A 22,055-nucleotide genomic window follows, 5' to 3' on the forward strand; every position below is an offset into this window, starting at 1 on the left:
AGTGAAAAATTTCACTTTTATTGTGCCAAAACTTTGAAACTACTTGAAAATGTAGCTCCATCTTTGGCACAAAATTTGAACCCAAATCATCCCTTACCAAAAATTATAAACATAGAAAAAGGTAAGCGACCCATATTGTAAACACATCATCAAACTTGAAAGTCAGTTGTCTTTTAAGCATAAAAAAGCTATTATTGCTCTGTAAAAATGCAGTAGTTCCACCGTAAAAATATGTGATTGGACTAAAAACATTTTTACTAGGTCTCAAAGCCATACGAGGCCGAAATGGATTATTTAGCTTCATGTTAAGACTAAATACATTTTCCTTTCTTGTTGAAGAAGGCGCATAGCTTTAAATCATTTTTAAAAATTTAAATTTCATTTTGTAAGCAAATCATTGTGAAAAATATCACTTTTAGATCACGGTCATAATATTTAAGATAAGAAGCTGCCTGCTTCTGCAGCCAATCAGATTTGAGGAAAAAAACAATATCACTTCGCATATATAAACAAAAAGATACTAGTTGCTAAATTATAAATTTAAAGTTTACGATATTTATCACATGGATTTTGCTGGCTCTGTAAGTGTTTTATAACAGGCAATATAAGTTACATAAAAATTGCTTCAATTCTTTTGCATGTATCGTATCGTAAATCTTAGACACAATAATTGGCGACTGAATTAGAGATTGAGAGCAGAACATTCATATTTTGTCGAGAATTTGTTTTTTAAATGGTACTACATCGATAAGTACGGATATTAGCGGCCTACAACTGTTCTATTGTCAATCGATATTACGTGTGTATCTCTGAGGTGGAAAAGATTGGGAATAAGTTTTCAATTCTTTCTCGAAACTCGAAGTTAAAGAAAATTAAAGATAAAAGCAAAAGAAATCTCTACAACCGCATTGTGCATAGATAGACGTTCAGGTGATCTTTGAAATGCTACTTCCCATACCTGATGACATGAATGGGAGATAAATGGATGAGTACGAATTTGCTTTTAAATTGTTTGACGAATATTTTATCTTCGACAGTTAATATCCCTTATAAAAGACAAAATTTTGCCCCATGAAACAAGAAAACGGAAAACTATCGACCAGTTAGTAATAAAACTAAGAAGACTAGCTGAGAACAGTAGTTTTGGTGATCAATTATCTAAACAGATTGGACACCAAGTAAGTGATACATGTCATCAAGATTAAAAAAGAAGCGACCATAAAAAGAGTCACGATATGAAACTAAAAGATGTACAACAGATCGCTCAAGCTATGGAAACCGTCGGCTTTAAAGCTAAAACCATTGAAACGCATAAAAACGAAAAAGTTAATCATATTCGAAAAATCCAAAATCAGAGATTTTATAGTCTGATTAGTTGTCCTACAAAATTAAAACGTTTCCAATGTGCATGCGTGGTGGTAAAAGTACGCAGGAGATGTGTGAACGTTGGTCCTTCCGCAGCTGTATGTAGGTCAAAGATAAATTTCTAACCAGAAGCCAAAATTAAAAGTCAAATGAAGATAAAAAGCAAAGAAATGTAAATAAAGGAGTTATAATAAACTACACCATGAAGAGGAATACGCTTTTATTTTATACAAAAAAAAATGAAAATGGAATTGAGCATAAAAATCTCAAGATTAAGGTGTTGACGTTCAGGTTCAGAGCATCATGATTGACTGTGAATCTATTTGTAATATCATAGATAAAAAACCTGGGAGGCTCTTAAGAAGAGTGGGGTCAAGTACACACAAAAAAATCAAGTGGAAACATATATGCATTCTGGTCAATCTCATCGCTTAAACCCAATTTTAAGCCCTATATGGAAATTTCAGACAAAAGTCGATTATGGCAATGCAGAGATTGAGCTACAATTTATAGTTTTACACGTGGACATTAAAAGATTTTCAGTTAAAGATCCACATGGACCTTGACGTGAAATCTGTGGCTTTGAATCCAAAAAGAACTCTGTTTAATTTGAGGAAGAAAGTAGAAAACAAAAATTGACCGAGATGTTTGAAGGAGATAATATTTAAAGAGCAGAAGAGCAAACTCCATGGGTAAGTTATGTTTAAAATGGGGGTTTTCCTTAAATAAATAATATTTGTTGAAGAATCGAGGGGATAACAACATTTGTAAGTCATAGTGGTTTATTTTTTTACAAACTACTTATGTTTGGAATAACATAAACAGCAGATGTGTATCAGTATATTACCAAACAGGTACTACAGTGATGTGAGGGAGTACAAAATATTATGGATGACAATATTGGTCTTGGTCAATTAGTTATAGTGCTTGATAAAAGATTGAATGAAGTTATTGAGAAACAAATAGAGAAGAGACTTACTCTTAACTTGGATAAATGTAGATTTCTACATCTAAAACTAACTTTATAGGACATTTGTAACCTGAAAGATGTATTGGCGCAGAGATAAGAAGGTCAAAGCTATGGCGGAAGCTAAAGAACTGAAAACAACAATTAAATTTCGATGTTTGCTTGTTCTAGAAAATTTTCGTAGTCATTATATCCCGAAATAGAAGACTCGCAAACCTTTTGCAACAAATGACTCGGACAACAGTATCTTTTTTTTGGGGTAAAAATAGAGTAAAGCGCTTAAAAAACAACAAAAAATACGTCTTTCTGGATGTAGTGAGGACAATCAGTTAAAATTGGGTTATGAAGGCTTTTACCAAAAATTAATTGGTTATTATAACAGTTTATACTTGTTTATGCGATGTTTATATGGACAAAATAACCATTTGATAATGGTTGCAACCACTTTTAATATAGGCCATTATTTTTCTCAAAGTGAACATGCTCAATTTCTTACTAACGTCCACGACCGTGAAATTCTTACAACCTGACAACATTCATACTCATTCTGAGCCTAACAATTTTCCTCGGAATTCCTAATTTTAAACCATTTTTGCATTTCACATGCTACTTAAATTACTAATTATAACGTGCTTTCCTTCCCATACAGCATGATACAAATTTAAAAAGTCTTGACAAGTAAACAAGTTGATGATGACAGTTAACATATTTGAAAGTTGCGAAATGTTCCGGCAATTAACTAAAAACGTTGACGAGAAATGTAAACTACATTCATCTTCTAGGAGACTAGGATCACGATCAATAAACATTAAAACAAGTCAAGTGTATAGAATCACGTACGGCATACATATAAAAAAATTAGTAATAAATTCCATTTTAAAAATATCTTATTAGATCATATCATTCCCTAATTATTAAAACCTCTTATCTGCAAATGCTAAGTCGATCAGTTTTGTTATTAACTTTTACAAAAATATGCAACTGTAATTCAGATGGAATTGAGAACAAAGTAGAAATATTTATAGAATGTATACTAAAACAAAGAAAGTATGTAAATAAATACAAAATGATACCTGTTTTGAGTGAGACAAAATTTCCTTAAAATCAAGGTATATTTCTTCAAGGGAATTCTTCAATAAAGGTCGATCGAATTTCATTTGTTTATTAAAGGATCTTTTTTGCCTTTGCAGAGAAGTTTGGATATTTTTTCATGGCTAAAATAAATTTCTCTTTGTTGCCTGTATGGTATTTTTAGAAGTGCACCCACTAGGGCCATACAGTTAAAACTTTCAGATTATTTTTTTCTATTTCTTCTTAAGTAAGTCTGGTGTGCCTAACCAACCTTACAACACATCATCAAAACAAAAATGAAGGGGAATAGAGAAAATGCAATAAGCCAATGTCGGGAAATTTTGAGCCCCATACTATGCGCAATTTCGCAAAAACTTCGTCATTCCATATTAATAATAAACAAGTGGAAATTTCCATTGTCCTCTTTAGTGCATTATACACTTTCTACTTTTTGGTTTTCATAGAGGCTCCTTATACGACACATACAGACACTTTTCTCAGCACTATTCCGTATTCTATTTTACGTCCATCTCTAATTTTTGTAACATCACAGTTCTTATTGTGTCTCTTTGTCATTCACGTACATACATGTATTCTTTCTACAATCAGCTAAAATTCATTCCTTATGTTTGAAGCAATGCCTCCAACATTTTAAAAAATCTTCCTACAAATTACAAGGATATTCTGCTTAGAAAACACGAGTACTATATTGCATGTCACGTGATACCTAAAAACTGTGAACATTGCGTACATAGTCACAGCCCCAATGTAATGAATATACAGTAGAGCCACTGCAATGATTTTTTCGTGCAACACATATCGCAATTCGGGCAACACATTTTCGTAACCACATATTACGCATGTGATTACCATAGTGGCAGCCAGTCAAATGCTTTTTTTGATTAATAGGAATGATGAAATGGCTAACAGCAGCCAATAATCTAACTAAATGTACAGAAGCAAGCTGCACATAATATGGACCTACTGTATATTCCCTATACTGTTCACATCTCTATCATATATTTTCATACAACAATGATTGTTTTGTCATCAGAAATTTTCGAGTATTGGTATGTTTTTAGGGCAGTTTCGCCACACGACTATCTTTTTAAGTCACTTAGAAAAAACAGTCAATAGGTAAATGATAAAAGTTACTTCTAGTTAATGATCTTGGAGTCACATAAAAAATTGGGTTAGCTATGTGACGGCGTAGCTAATTTAAACATTCAATCAGACATAAAGTTGAATACGATGCAAAATTTCACTTTTATTGTGCACGAACCTTTTGCACGTCGAGAATCGTTGTTAGAAATACAAAATGGACATAACGTTTTAAGGATTGTTTCCATCCACATTATTCAGTATTCACATTTTCTAAAGTCGATTATAATTGGCTATAGAAGCTAGCAACTATGTAACTAACAGAACCACTGCCATTTATAACAAAATTAAAAAAGATATTTTACCTTAAAATTGCCAAAAGTATACTCGAAATTTTTCAGGCAAAAACAGTCAACGCTATATAAGAATATATAATAGAGCTTTGACAATGTACGCATTGTTTACAGTTTGTACCACGTGACATACGAATATATAATTGGCGAAAGTGGTGAATTCCAATCAAATTCATAAAAACTATGTATTATAGATTGTAAAAATACACTTTCAGATATTTTTGAAAGTCAATTAGTCGATTGCAGTGCAGTTTATCTGTAATCATAAAATAACAGATAGGATTTTTAGATTTGTCTATATGTTAATATTACTACACATCGATCAATTTGTGATCAAGCTGAGACGACACACAGAAAATTGTAGTTTTGTACATCAATTTTCGGAGCATAGTAAAGACCAAGTAGTTGTTAAGTGTCAGTAGTCTAAATTAAGAATAAAGTTGCTCGAAAGGAGTTAGATTCAAAACTAGAGGATGTACAACAGAACGCTAGATGTAATGGAAACTACCGACTTTCAAGAAAACACCATTAAAACGCCTTTTAATTATATCACATTCCCATTAAATGTAAACAATTTATTCATATCGTACCTACCTATACTGTATCATAGTTCCTCACAATAATCATTTCGTACTGACGATGGCCTTTTGTTAATGTAGAAACATGTTTGCTTATAAAAAAATCGTCGTTTTTTAAATGTTTTTTTTAAAATTGGTAAGAGTTTCTTACTTATGTCATTGCATACATTTCGATATTTCATTATTGACATTATTGTCTGACCTCTGTTGTGATGTATGCTCACTGCTCCACGTTATTTTCAAATTTGAAAACTATGTGTAAAATGATTTTAATATGAAACAAAATGCCTTTCTAGTTTGAAAATATTGCTTCAATAACAAACTTTTGTGCTGGATGCTTGATCTAGTCTTATTTCGAGATCAGTGCACGAAACCTACACACGGAATATTACAGTAACATAGTGGTTAACCGCACATGCGCAGCGGCTACCCACAAAACTCATTTTGCATTCATAGTCACAAACACTACACAGCATGCAGAAGCACAAACATTTATGTTGCCACGAAAAAATAACTATGTTTTTATTTGAATCAAAACAGTAAGTCATGCAATTATTGTAATGAAACTAACATTGATACAAATAAAGAAAGATTTAGAAAGGATCATACTGTAATTGACATGCAATGATATTCATTGGTTTCTTACCTTTATATAAAGTTTCAGATGACTTTAATCTTGAAAAAGGTGGACTTTCATGATCAAACTAAAACATTATTGAAATGTACATTCTACTATCGATAAAACAAATTAATATTATCACAACAAGTACAAGTAATTAAAATCATAAACTTCGTGTGTTGTTACATTTTTCAACATTCATCTTTTTTTTACGTCTTGCCATTAAACCATCTCGGAAAAAAAATGAACAACGGCTGTCGTACATATTGTTACCAGTGCTTTTCCCGTCAATGCTATTTAAGTGCTGGTGCTAGTCAAAATAGTGCATGTCCGGATTAGACTATCTGATGGTACTTCTTTTTTTTTTGTTTTTTTTTAAGTTAATTTTGCTTTCACTGTTAAGACCTTTCTTTCATTCTTGCTGTGATAACACAAGACGTAACTGTCTAACATCACAATCACGTCTTCTTGGGCTCTTGTCTAACTCCTGTTTTAGCAAACGTAATTCTTACTGAATTTGGATGTTTGATTGACTCAGAACTTATTCAAGACTACACAATTATATCTTATCTGAGATACGTTGATAACATACTTTTCGTAATCAGACCTTCTCCATTTCGAATGTTCTTAACAAATTTTTTATGTCTTATCCCCATCTAAAATTTGATTACTGTTGACACTTTAGAAGATGATGATCTGACAACTATGGCAAAACTACTAAAACTGGCCTATACTATCGTTTCACTAGCTTTGAACCTTTCACTATAAAGAGATGTCTTTCAATTGCCTCCAAAAACAAGACACACGAATCACATAAAGTGCAGTAAAAAAATTACTGGCTAAAACAACCAGAGCTAAGTTTTCCTGGAAAAAACGTTGACAACCAATTAAAGTTGCATTGCAGAAAGCTATTACCAAAATGTAATTGGTTATTTTAAAACTTTACACTTGTTTATCGGTAGCGTAGCTAGCTCGCTTGTTTTGGTCCTGCTATGTAAATTTTAGAATATTAATATTATTCATTTCTTTAGAAATCTATTGTTTTTACAGTAAGTGAACACAGAGAAATTAACAAAGCAGGACTAAATGTGCGGGCTGCAACGCTACTGTTAATTATACGATTTTTGTTTGGTCGAAAAAAGCGTTCGTGTGGGTGTCAATTATGTATTGTCATTGTGAATCAGTGTGAAGTGTAATGTTTATAGTTGATCGTTTGTTTGTATTGTGAACAAGTCGTTTGTAAGGTGCCGGTAGTTGCTATGATCTGCTAAGGGGGGTTCGTTCCAAGTTGGTATACAAACTTTCTAATGTAAGCCGTTGTCTATAGTCTGTACTGTAAGTAATGCATTTTGCTGAGTCCCAGTCAATGTTGTGCTTTGTGATTCGGTGATTTTCGGCAATGTGATTAATTTTGTCTTGTTTCTTAGTAGCTTGTTTGTGTTCAGTAAGTCGTATGTTTAAGCTCCTGCCAGTTTCCCCGATATAGGAGGCGTGAATGTCGGAGCAGTTTACAGCAGTTTATTAAACGTCTCAAAGCTCTTAAAAAACGTTTTGAGTATGTTAAGTGTCTATTGCATCGCGTTTTATGTGTAAACGTTAAGTCGATCAGTATTGTTATTAACTCTTGCAAGAAAAATTCAACTACAATTTAGATGAAGTTCTTCGCTAACACTCATGAGCACTCGCCCTGAGAACATATTAGATTATTCACAGGGTGTATACTTAAAAAAGTATGTAAATAGATATGTAATGGTTACCTGTTTTGGTGGAGACAAAATTTTATCCAAATCAAGGAAACGACTTTTAAGGAAATTGTTCAATATAACTCGATCGAAGTTTTCATGCTCATTGAATATCTCCAAAATCATTTTAGACTTTGCCAAGGGATCTAGATCGTTTACGCAGTTTGAATACATTTCATAAGGTATATTTAGAACCACACTCAGTTCATCATAAAAGCAACTTTCCGACTAATTTTTCGATTTCCTCTAGTGTAAACTTGGTGTATCTACGTTCATCTAAAATAGAGTAACAAAACATGTAACACCAATATACACTTAAAATATTTCTCGATTGTAATTAGTCGATTGCAGTGCAGTTAATCTGTAATCATAAAATAACAGTTAGGATTTTCAGATTTGTCTATATGTAAATAATGCTACACATCGATCAATTTGTGATCAAGCTCAGACGACACACAGAAATTGTAGTTTTGTATATCAATTTCGGAGCAGAGTCGAGACCAAGTAATAGTAAAGTGTCAGTCGTCTAAATTAAGACTAAAATTGCTGGAAAGGAGTTAGATTCAAAACTGGAGGATGTACAACAGATCGCTAAATGCAATGGAAGCTACCGACTTTCCAGATAAAACCATTAAAACGCCTTTTAATTATATCACATTCCCATTTAATGTAAACAATTTATTCATCGTAAATTTATAATATCGTTTAAATCAAACATGTTTGAGATATAAAAATGTGTTTTGTGCTCAATGTTTTACATTCCAATGATTCATACATAAACTTCTCGTCTATGTAGAAGAGATAAATGGGTCAGAAACCTATGCATGATTATGGCGCATACGATAACTTCAAAGAAGATGACTGAGAAGCAAGTGCAGTTTGTTAAATTCATTTAGTGTCCAAAAACTACATAAATCTTTAAAAATACGTACACCATTAGCCATAAGTTTATAGTTGACAAATAGAACTAGTTATTTAGTTGAACAACAGTAAAATTCGTTTCCAAAAATTTCTTTGCGGACGCATGCTAGGAAATAACGTTTAGCAAAAATCAAAAAAAATTTAGGCGAATAGGGAAAAGTAAAACTTTTTTACTTTTCTTGTACACCTTCTTTCTAAATTGTCTTTTTCTTGATAAATTTAACCCTCTTACAACGTTAAAGTGTAAGTTTATTGGAAATAGCTATAATGCTAAAATCACGATTTTTGTGAAAACGAGGCTGAAGCCCCCAAAACTTGCCCATATAACATCAATCTTTAAAATCAGTGCCTCAATATTGACCTATTTTAGTTCAATGGACTTTACGGCCATTATAAACTTTTTACATTCCTTTCTCCAAAGAAATGTATTTAAAGAAAAAAATGCCCTTTTCCTGTTGGACTACCCTTTTTTTAGCCTTTTAAAACCGCCTTTTGGTGCCCCCTTCAAATACCCTTTTATAATATATCCTTCTCAATATATCCATCGTAAATTTGGGGAGTTGCACTTAAAAAATTAGAATCAGTCAATAACATATTTCAAGTTGACTTTTTGCATGTGTCGTTCTGTTACATATACAATAAGCAGCAGCAGCCTGGTAGTTCTACATTCATTAGGCGTAATTGCTAAGTCTAAAAAAGATTTTCTTTCACTGTAAGAAATGTTCTAGTACATTAAAAGGTGTGCGGTGTTGTTGAGGTAACAGTCTATAATAAACAATCACGTCTTCTTAGGCTATTCTCTAACACCTATAGTAGCTGATATAATTCTCACTGAATTTGAATGTTTGATCGACTCAGAACTTATTCAAGATAACACGATTATATTTCATCGGAAATACGTTGATGACATACTTCTCCTAATCAAACCTTCTACCATTTTCAAGGTTTTTGACAAATTTTTTTTTGTTTCGTCCCCATGTAAAATTCCACTACTGTTGATACTTTTAAAGATGATGATCTGAAATCTATCGCAAATACTAACCAGGGGCAAAACTAGAACAAAAAGTGTGGGGGTGTACATTCATATATTCATAACTGCTGGACTGATTTGTTTTGTTAGGGATTATAATTTCAAAAGAAATCAACAAGGGCAGAGCTGAATATAGAAATATTCACCCACCCCAACCCCCAACTAACGTTCTAGTTTCGCCTGGCTACTAACACTGGCCAATACTCTCGTTTCACTAGCTTTGAGCCTTTCACTTTAATAAGACGTCTTTAAATTGGGCTCCAAACACAAGACACACGTATCACCTCAAGTGCAGTATAAAAATTACTGGCTAAAACAACCAAAGCTATATTTTTCTGGATGCAACAAAGACAACCAATGAAAAGTGAATTATAAAAAGCTACTACCAAAATGTAATTGGTTGTTATAAAACTTTATACTTGTTTATCAGTAGTGTAGCTAGCCCGCATGTTTCGGTCCTGCTATGTAAATTTTAGAACATTAATATTGTTCATTTCTTTAGAAATCAATTGTTTTTACAGTAAGTGAAAACAGAAAAATTAACATAGCAGGAGCAAAGTTGCGAGCTGGCAACACCACTGTTGTTTATACGATTTTTGTTTGGTCAAAACAAGCGTTTGATAATGGTTGCAACCACTTTTACTTTAAGCCAGTATTTATCTCAAGATGAGCACGCCCAATTTCTCACTTACGTCCACGACCATGCAATTTTTACAACCTAACAACATTATTTATACTCGTGATCTTGGCAATACTCTTCTAGTAAACCTAATTTAAACAATTTTCACGTTTCACATAATACTAAACTTAATAATTACAACGTGCTTGCCTTTCCATACAGTCTAATACAAATCTAAAAAGTCTTGACAAGTAAAAAAATTAATGTTACATGTTTGTAAATGTAGATCGTCCAGGTTGGTATACTCCTGAGAAGGACTGTTTTTCTTGTTGTTGACTGACGTTTCGACAACCTTAGTGGTAGCCATCTTCAGAGTCAAATGAGGAATAAACGTCAGGTTAGCCGTATTTGCTATCTGGTACTTACGTCATTTTATTGTGTGTACAGGAGATGTGTGGGTGTGAACTGTGTATCATCATTGTGAATTAGTGCGAAGTTAACTGTTTTTAGTTGTGATGTGTGATTTAGGTGTAACGATTTTTAGTTGTAATGTGTGGGTGTCAATTATGTATTGTCATTGTGAATCAGTGTGAAGTGTAATGTTTATAGTTGATCGTTTGTTTGTATTGTGAACAAGTCGTTTGTAAGGTGCCGGTAGTTGCTATCATCTGTTAAGGGGGGTTCGTTCCAAGTTGGTATACAAACTTTCTAATGTAAGCCGTTGTCTATAGTCTGTACTGTAAGTAATGCATTTTGCTGAGTCCCAGTCAATGTTGTGCTTTGTGATTCGGTGATTTTCGGCAATGTGATTAATTTTGTCTTGTTTCTTAGTAGCTTGTTTGTGTTCAGTAAGTCGTATGTTTAAGCTCCTGCCAGTTTCCCCGATATAGGACGCGTGAATGTCGGAGCAGTTTACAGCAGTTTATTAAACGTCTCAAAGCTCTTAAAAAACGTTTTGAGTATGTTAAGTGTTTATTGCATCGCGTTTTATGTGTAAATGTTAAGTCGATCAGTATTGTTATTAACTCTTGGAAGAAAAATTCAACTACAATTTAGATGAAGTTCTTCGCTAACACTCATGAGCACTCGCCCTGAGAACATATTAGATTATTCACAAGGTGTATACTTAAAAAAGTATGTAAATAAATATCTAATGGTTACCTGTTTTGGTGGAGACAAAATTTTATCCAAATCAAGGAAACGACTTTTAAGGAAATTGTTCAATATAACTCGATCGAATTTTTCATGCTCATTGAATATCTTCAAAATCATTTTAGACTTTGCCAAGGGATGTGGATAGTTTACGCAGTTTGAATATATTTCATAATGTTTCGCATAAGGTATATTTAGAACCACACTCAGTTCATCATAATGAAATGCAACTTTCCGACTAATTTTTTCGATTTCCTCTTGTGTAAACTTGGTGTATCTACGTTCATCTAAAATAGAGTAACAAAAACATGTAACACCAATATACACTTAGAAATATTTCTCGATTGCAATTAGTCGATTGCAGTGCAGTTAATCTGTAATCATAAAATAACAGTTAGGATTTTCAGATTTGTCTATATGTAAATAATGCTACACATCGATCAATTTGTGATCAAGCTCAGACGACACACAGAAAATTGTAGTTTTGTATATCAATTTCGGAGCAGAGTCGAGACCAAGTAATAGTAAAGTGTCAGTCGTCTAAATTGGAATAAAGTTGCTTGAAAGGAGTTAGATTCAAAACTGGAGGATGTACAACAGATCGCTAGATGCAATGGAAGCTACCGACTTTCCAGATAAAACCGTTAAAACGCCTTTTAATTATATCACATTCCCAGTCAGTGTAAACAATTTATTCATATCGTATCTTCCTATACTGTATCTTATTTTGTAACACTAATCATTTCGTACTGAAGATGGTATTTTGTTAATGTAGAAACATATTTTCTTATAAAAAATCATCGTTTTTTCAAATGTTTTTTAAACTTGCTGCTACTCAGAAACTATGGCAAATATTTCATACTTATGCCATTGCATACATTTCGTACAAAAACAGTTTAAGATTTGATATTTCATTATTGACATTATTGTCTGACTTCTGTTGTGATGTATGCTCATTGCTCCACATCATTTTCAAATTTCACACTATGCGCAAAATGTTTATAATATGGAACGAAATGTCTTTCTAGTGTGGAAACAATGCTTCTATAACAAGCAACAAATACAAAACATTATTGCTCAAATTATGCATTTTTTTTTATTTTGAATGTTTAAAAGCCATTTGTCATATAGCCATATGTATTTCTCATAAAAATGCAGAATATATGACTTCCTGGCACACAAGCGTAAATTTTCAACAGTAAATGATTACATGTTTCTCTTTCTTTTGCTTTGCCATAAATCATCTCGAGAAAATAGCCAACAACACATCAAAGCATTAAGGTTCCACTTGTCCTCTTTAAGTGCATCTCCTTGGTTTTCCTCTGTACACATCACTCACTGACACATCCCTCTGCCCTCTGCTAACACACACTACTTTAACTTCACATATAAATCGGTATGTTGTGTTTTGTCATACCACTTAGACACTTGTCATTTTGCTTACGTTGAATACTTTACCCGAGGTTTGCATTCAATTACTTATGATTTGTGAGTAACAAGGCATGAGTTTTACTTGCCGTCAATATTAGGTTTGCGACGCTTACTCCTGGCTTCACTTGTTCTTTGATAAATTCTTGAAGAACGCGCTTCCATTTCATTCAAGATCTGCCAAATCAAAAAATCGTCAATAAAGCAAAAAAGCGTCAAAGACCTTGTGAAAATTTTTGCGACTTACTCATGATAATAAAAAAGTAAGTATGATTTGAGCGTATTAAAGTTAAAGCTGTGAGAAAATATTTCTATTGTCCAAATTATTTTTTATTTTATAGCGAAAGATATAGTAGGTTTCATTGGTGTAAGTCCAATACAAAAGTACACTGTCATTGTTAAGTGTCAAAGAAGGCGTCATTTGATTTTACTATAAATGCATACATATTTTACATAATGTAATCAACACCTAAATATTCATAATAATGTGACAACAAATGATTTTTAACCATGGTGTCGATACACAAAAAACAGGCACGCAGTGCTTAAATGTGTGCGGCCTATCAAGTAAATGGCCACAAAATGAAGTAGTTTCACAACCATAGTTGAAATAATGATGCATATTTAATATCGTTTAAATCAAACATGTTTGAGATTTAAAAATGTGTTTTGTGCTCAATGTTTTACATCCCAATGATTCATACATAAACTTCTCGTCCATGTAGAAGAGATAAATGGGTCAGAAACCTAGGCATGATTATGGCGCATACGATAACTTCAAAGAAGATGACTGAGAAGCAAGTGCAGTTTGTTAAATTCATTTAGTGTCCAAAAACTACATAAATCTTTAACAATACGTACACCATTAGCCATTAGTTTATAGTTGACAAATAGAACTAGTTATTTAGTTGAACAACAGTAAAATTCGTTTCCAAAAATTTCTTTGCGGACGTATGCTAGGAAATAACGTTTAGCAAAAATCATAAAAAATTTAGGCGAATTGGGAAAAGTAAAACTTTTTTACTTTTCTTGTACACATTCTTTCTAAATTGTCTTTTTCTTGATAAATTTAACCCTCTTACAACGTTAAAGTGTAAGTTTATTGGAAATAGCTATAATGCTAAAATCACGATTTTTGTGAAAACGAGGCTGAAGCCCCCAAAACTTGCCCATATAACATCAATCTTTGAAATCAGTGCCTCAATATTGACCTATTTTAGTTCAATGGACTTTACGGCCATTATAAACTTTTTACATTCCTTTCTCCAAAGAAATGTATTTAAAGAAAAAAATGCCCTTTTCCTGTTGGACTACCCTTTTTTTAGCCTTTGAAAACCGCCTTTTGGTGCCCCCTTCAAATACCCTTTTATAATATATCCTTCTCAATATATCCATCGTAAATTTGGGGAGTTGCACTTAAAAAATTAGGATCAGTCAATAACATATTTCAAGTTGACTTTTTGCATGTGTCGTTCTGTTACATATACAATAAGCAGCAGCAGCCTGGTAGTTCTACATTCATTAGGCGTAATTGCTAAGTCTAAAAAAGATTTTCTTTCACTGTAAGAAATGTTCTAGTACATTAAAAGGTGCGCGGTGTTGTTGAGGTAACAGTCTATATTAAACAATCACGTCTTCTTAGGCTATTCTCTAACACCTATAGTAGCTGATATAATTCTCACTGAATTTGAATGCTTGATCCACTCAGAACTTATTCAAGATAACACGATTAGATTTCATCGGAGATACAATGATGACATACTTATCCTAATCAAAATGATAAATTTTTTTTTGTTTCGTCCCCATGTAAAATTCCACTACTGTTGATACTTTTGAAGATGATGATCTGAAATCTATCGCAAATACTAACCAGGGGCAAAACTAGAACAAAAAGTGTGGGGGTGTACATTCATATATTCATAACTGCTGGACTGATTCGTTTTGTTAGGGATTATAATTTCAAAAGAAATCAACAAGGGCAGAGCTGAATATAGAAATATTCACCCACCCCAACCCCCAACTAACGTTCTAGTTTCGCCTGTGCTACTAACACTGGCCAATACTCTCGTTTCACTAGCTTTGAGCCTTTCACTTTAATAAGACGTCTTTAAATTGGGCTCCAAACACAAGACACACGTATCACCTCAAGTGCAGTATAAAAATTACAGGCTAAAACAACCAAAGCTATATTTTTCTGGATGCAACAAAGACAGCCAATGAAAAGTGAATTATAGAAAGGTACTACCAAAATGTAATTGGTTGTTATAAAACTTTATACTTGTTTATCAGTAGTGTAGCTAGCCCGCTTGTTTCGGTCCTGCTATGTAAATTTTAGAACATTAACATTATTCATTTCTTTAGAAATCTATTGTTTTTACAGTAAGAGAAAACAAAAAAATTAACATAGCAGGAGCAAAGTTGCGAGCTGGCAACACCACTGTTGTTTATACGATTTTTGTTTGGTCAAAACAAGCGTTTGATAATGGTTGCAACCACTTTTACTTTAAGCCAGTATTTATCTCAAGGTGAACATGCTCAATTTCTCACGTAGGTCCACAACCATGCAATTCTTACAACATAACAAAATTCATACGAAAAGGATACGCGTATGATGCGAGAGCGATACGCTTATGATACGAGAACGATACGCTTATCATACGAGAATGATACATGTATGATACGAAAACGATACGCGTATGATGCGAGAACGATACGCGTATGATACGAGAACGATACGCTTATCATACGAGAATGATACATGTATGATACGAAAAGGATACGCGTATGATACGAGAGCGATACGCTTATCATACGAGAATGATACATGTATGATACGAGAACGATACGCGTATGATACGAAAATGATACGCGTATGATGCGAGAGCGATACGCTTATCATACGAGAACGATACGCGTATGATACGAAAATGATACGCGTATGATGCGAGAGCGATACGCTTATCATACGAGAATGATACATGTATGATACGAAAACGATACGCGTATGATGCGAGAACGATACGCGTATGATACGAGAACGATACGCTTATCATACGAGAATGATACATGTATGATACGAGAACGATACGCGTATGATACGAAAAGGATACGCGTATGATACGAGAGCGATACGCTTATCATACGAGAATGATACATGTATGATACGAGAACGATACGCGTATGATACGAAAAGGATACGCGTATGATACGCGTATGTTTTTCGTATCATACGCGTTTCATACTCGTACCGTATGTTAACAAATACGCCAGCGGTATTGTACGCCTAGCCAACGTTTATTGCGAATGTGCCATAGCTTGTTAACGTTAGAGTCATAACAGCTTAGATTATAAATACGCGAGCGGTACTTTATATATTTAGCTCTGCGCGCTGTGTTAGTTTTTTGTAATTTCAAAAGAAGTTAGTTGGACAATGTTAAATATATACTTTTGCCCTTGCACTGTACAGTTACCATTCAATAGTTCATACTTAAAATGCCGATGTCAGGGAAATAACTTTTTCAAATAATTAAATCGAATTTACAACATTTACAACATATTTCATGGGACGAAGATTTTATTTTCATGATCTTTTTAAGGCTAGAAGTAGTTGACTCCTCACCTGATGTGACGTAAAAAGGAGAATACGTGCATTCAGTTATAGCAAATCTTCTAAAAAAAAGCAATGCAAATTTAAGATGCCGCATTGTTGTATAGTTTGACTACATCGTTTGAGAGATTAATAAAAAAAAGTAGAAATGCGTTTTCTCCTTTTTACGTCACTTCCGGCGAAGAGTCGCCTTCTACGCAAAAAAAAACACCATGAAGATAAAATTTCCGAATCATCAAATGTTCTTAAAATTTATATAATTATCAAATGAAGTCATTTTCCAGACCCTGATATGGGCACTTAAAATTAATAATTTTATACTTTATTCTTACTACACTGAATGACAATGTAGCTATGTAATAAAAACTAAACAAGCGTAATGTTTGTTCGTAAAATTTTTTGCGTGAACTGTATCGTGATAGCTTGTTTTCAACTCTCTACACTACCTTCGCTGACTGCGCTATTCGAATGTCACGTCCCTGAAATCTAGACTCTTACTTTGTCTTACGTCACTTCCTTACCAACTCACCCTAAAAATTTGTTAGCACGAACGCTATGAAAATATGTGAAAATCTGTCCATGTTTCACATTATCCAAAGTGACAAGAACAAAAGAACATGATTGCACTAAAACAGACTTGATCTTCAGCATACCATATACTGAAATAGTATTAGTTTGCGATATTTTGACGTGTTAAAATGGCCAATAATTTAAGACCCCAAAACTAATTCATTTGGTGACTACTCGTGCACAAGTACAACCCACATTCATTTCCATTCACAGAAAGTGGTGTAAGCTGAAATTGAACTAATGCAACAGCATAAAGGTGAATATCTTTGTTTCAAGAAGTTGAAATTAAAGATAGCCTTTTTGCCAAACTTGTTAGTCAGGGGACATATGTAATAACCATGGACATGTAACTAAGGTGATTTGCCATAGGTGGCATTGAATATTCTGAAAACATGCTCATCCTTAGCAGTCTGAAGTTGAAAGCAGGCATAATATTCTCAAAGATAGAATCAATACATCAAAGACAGCAGTCAAATCAGGTAACATGTATGACGCACATTCATGTTCTTCAAGCACACATTTTCTCAACATGCAAATTATTCAAAATAACAAAGTCAACCAGACTAACTAGAAGTGGTAGCAATCAATAGAAACTCCAAGCTGATTGACTTGTGTCCAAAAGCCTCTGAAATGAAATGATCTGCTTTAGAAGGACAACTCAATTAATGTATTACTGCCTTGATATTCACACGTTGTGTTATTGTACTGGTAGGTTTAGGCTTGCATAATTTACAATGCACAGAACAAGAATACAGTCATCGGGCAGATTAATTTTGCACAAATACTCAGGATCTAACGATTATTTGTCATTTCAACCCAAAGTTGAAATAATTCAAACAATCGAATACAATAGATTGAAAATAAACTCTGCCTGTTTTAAGACACCAACTACTTTTGTTCTACTTTGGATAGTATAGAAAAATGAGATTTCTGGTCCTTTACATTTACTGGAATAAAAACAATTCTGAAAAACATTGAATTTTTACAACATAACATTTATGTATTTTTAAAGAAGATAATTAAATTTAAAACCGATGATTTGCATATCCCAAGGCTAGAGTACAAGAAACATTATATATACTGTCTATAATTCTATAGCTCTAAAGTCCTACGGTTTTACAGTTCTTGAGCTCTATGTTCTAAAGTTCTACAGTTTTTAGTTCAATGTTGGTTCCATAGTCCTAAGAGTACTGTTTAATATTCAAAGTTCTATAGTTCTACAATTTTTAGTTCAATGTTGGTTCCATAGTTCTAAGAGTACTGTTTAATATTTCAAGGTTCTATAGTTCTACAATTCCATAGCTTTAGCTCCTGTAGTTCTACAGTTTTAAGTTCTATGTTTTAGAGTTCGACAAAGTTTGTACTTCTTATTTCTATGTAGGTCTGGGTTCTAAGTTCTAGGTTTACTATAGTTTCACACTCTACAGTAGTACAAGCCCAAATTCTGTCGTTCTATAGCTCTAAGTTCGTTCGTTTTAAAGTTCTGTTCTTTTGCCTGCTTAAGTTTAAAATGCTAAGATAAAATTAAAACAATCATAACACAATAAAAGTCATATAAACCATAAATAACGTAAAATAAACATTAATTACATAACGAAATAACTACAGAATAAATAACGATTGCCGTAGTTTGAGATGCACGAAAAAAATTCGCCATAAACGTATCGTTTGATAACTAACATATTATAGTTACGTAGTAATTTTTTGTATGGCTTACCTTAACCAGAGAAATTCGATAAATTCGTATTTTATAATTTAGTAATTTGGCAAACACTACATTTCGTCAAGTTTTCGTGAAAATGGCGTGGTAATTTGACCTCCACACCTGTGCTGCCATTCTGAGTATGCACATTTCACCTACCAAAACTTTATTTTCCCCTTACCTCCCCTACGATGATTTTCCTTGTTTTCCCCTAATTTTCCCCTACACAAAAACATATCCCCCTTTTATATACCTACGTCGGGTCAGACCATTGAATTTTTTAGTCTGTTTTAAAAAAATGCATACAAAAAAAGTTTCATTGAAAACTAATAACATCTAGACGACAAAGTTAGAATTTCGCGTAGGAAGTAATGACATGCAGGTGGCGCAAATGACACACTGAGTTTTTGTTAAGGTGCTGATCTTCTATTGCCATATATGGTCACAAATTTTGCCTAAAGAAAGATTCTGTTACAATCACTTGCTAAATGGTGAGAACCCTGAAAGAAAAGAGTATTTTGGGCAAAAATGAGGCTCATTTTTAAATGATTTTCTTTTCTCCCTACAACCCCCTACAATTTATAGTTTTCCCCGTAGGTTTCCCTTAACACGTACAAACCACTAAATTCCCCTACTACGCGTTCTGGAGGTCAAATTTATCAATCATAACAATCAATCAATTAAAGAGAATTTGCAAATCGATCATGAACACATTTTAGCGGAAAAATTAAAATGTTTGCCTGTTTCGCATCGCTGTTATTTTATAAAAAAAATAAAAGATGTTTTTCGTGTTTGCGCTGTCCTATGCAAGCACCGGAGACGTTTGTGAGAACTCTCGAGAAGGTGCAACCCTCGACCTTTGGTATCGGGCTTGCACTGATCTGTTCTCGATTTTTCTCAAAGGTCTCCTCGGTTTGCATAAGCCCGTGCAAACACATTAAACATCTTTTATTTCTTAAATAACCAGAAGAATGTGAGCATTTTCATTGGTCCAGAGCCGTGATCTATAAGAGGACATACACACATAATTGACGTCACAGAAAATTTCATGTTTATAAAAACAGACAAATGTCGGATATATTTGAAAATTTATGGCATTCTGAATGGAAAAATAAAGATATTTACAAAGACCTAGTTGAGGAAGTTAACGCATTTGAGCAAAAAGAAAAGAAAAAACCCGGTTTTCAAACAATGATTTGTATTGCGTCCTCGATAACAAAATTTCGCCAAAATTGATAAGCCATTGCTTGTTTATTTTGTTAGCCAATCACATTTTATCGCGTGATTAAGCTAGCCAATAGCGATTCTTCAATCCTATATATCACGTAAGCGTGATATTTGCAAAAAAGTGTTGGGGAACAAAGAAAACAAACAACAAACGGTTTGACCGTTTGATTTGACATTTTTTTTAAATCTCATGGCGGCTCGTGGCTTCTTTTTTAGTTTTTATCACAATTAACGTCATACCTGTGTGTCTATAACTGTATAGACAACGTTTAAATATTATTTATTTGTTAATCATATAATAACCAGAAGAATTTTAGCAGTTTCATTGGTCAAAAGCTATGATCTATATAAGGACAGACGCACAGAATTGGCGTCCCGGAAAATTTCTTGTTTTAAATGGCAACCGAACGCGAATTTATTTGTTTATTTACCTGAATTTATCGCTGAATGGGGAAATAAAGAAATTAAGATAGCTTAGTTGAAGCAGTGCATGGACGTATTTAAGTAAAAAGAAACGGATAAATCCGGTTTTTAAACAGTGATTTGTACTTCGTCTTCGATAACAAAATTTCAACAAAATAGATTAGCCATTGCTTCTTTATTTTGCCAGCCAATCGCATTTTATCCCGTGATCAAGCTAGCCAATAGCATTTCTTCAATCCTATAGATCCTCACAAGCAAGTGCAATCAGGGGCGGATCTAGAGTATGTCAAATCCGTCGCGCGACTGATGTTTGAAATTCAAAAATTACCTATTCATATTAATTAAAAATTCATTAATTATTCTTATTTTCTTATCGCATTTACTTCGTGATAAAAATCCCGCATTATTTATTACTGAAAACTAATGATTAATCCAATGAATATCTCGTTGGTAACCAGATCAGTTGAATTTTAATTGACCTGGAATAACCGACTGATAAGCGGGGTGGCTTGACTGGTTCGACGGATAAAGGAGTCTATGAACGACAAAAACGCTTATTTATTGGTCAATAGCCAGATCAGTGGACAGTCTGGAATGGTCTCGACTGATAATAAGGGTGGCCGGACGTATAAGGGAGTCCAATTGCTATCTTACAATTGGTTCATTTGAATTTTTGCTTTATTGTGATTGGTCTGACGGATTTCGACTGATAGCCAACTGAACTAACATAGTCAAGCTCACTGTCTGAATTGAATGTTTGATCGTTTTATAGTAATTTTTATAAGCATGATAGAAACTAAACTACAATCAGATGGAATTTATGGAAATCTTTTACAAATTCATATATTGACATGAATGCTGCTGTCCAAAATGTGAATTATTTCAAGAGGGTGGAAATTTGTGGATAAATTTTAAATGCTTGGCAAAGACGATCTCGCGAGCGACATTTCAGTCATTGATGTTCAAAAGAAAGCCAACATTGTTTTGAGTTTTATCAGCAGAAATTTACATCGAAAATCGTAAGTAAAGGACAAGTGAAAAGTATGCATGAATGTAATATATCAAAGTCAATTATGCGAGTATGTGATGCGATTTATGTCAATATGGCGTATGGTATTAAACCTTAAAATTGTTGTTGACGAAGGACTTTTAGCTATGATTTCTTTAGTGCTTGGGGAATCGTGGCCGTTATACGGCAGCGAAATCCTACATTCCTGCAAATATATTTCAATGGACAAAAAATCTGTAGCCATAAGGCGCCATACTATTATTTACTTTATCATTAACAAATGTTTGGGGTTTTTCAGTTTATGATCATTGATCATTCAATCATTGGACAGTTATACTACATATTGTTTGAGATTTGAGAAAACTAACATTGATTACATGAGAAGCTGTTTACTATAACCTGTGATTTTGAGTCTTCTGATCCATGAAGCTTTTTATTTTGACAATTTGACTGGAATGGTATTAAACATGAGTATTTCACATACATGGAATGTTGTCCCATGTCACATATTGTCCCCTTTTCTAACTGAACACCTCATGTAGAGATGTAAAGGTCTGTCAATCTACAGCTC

The 22,055-nt window shown here is 33.4% G+C and overlaps 1 protein-coding gene across 3 annotated transcripts in view; it reads right to left on the reverse strand.

Annotated features, from left to right (window-relative positions):
- LOC124449811 (serine/threonine-protein kinase/endoribonuclease IRE1-like) overlaps positions 1-18,917 on the reverse strand; it is a 97,793-nt gene extending 78,876 nt beyond the window's left edge. For all 3 annotated transcript variants that reach the window (XM_047000716.1, XM_047000720.1, XM_047000719.1), the window contains exons 1-4: positions 18,841-18,917; positions 13,036-13,123; positions 11,528-11,805; positions 6,082-6,139 (exon numbers count right to left, since the gene is read on the reverse strand). In XM_047000716.1, coding sequence (XP_046856672.1) covers positions 6,082-6,139; positions 11,528-11,805; positions 13,036-13,111 — 412 coding nt within the window. In that variant the 5' untranslated portion in view covers positions 13,112-13,123; positions 18,841-18,917. The remainder of the gene's footprint in view (positions 1-6,081; positions 6,140-11,527; positions 11,806-13,035; positions 13,124-18,840) is intronic.
- Positions 18,918-22,055: the final 3,138 nt, after the last annotated feature.

Source organism: Xenia sp. Carnegie-2017, unplaced genomic scaffold (genome assembly GCF_021976095.1).
Source record: "Xenia sp. Carnegie-2017 unplaced genomic scaffold, XeniaSp_v1 HiC_scaffold_23, whole genome shotgun sequence".
Lineage (NCBI taxonomy): Eukaryota > Metazoa > Cnidaria > Anthozoa > Malacalcyonacea > Xeniidae > Xenia > Xenia sp. Carnegie-2017.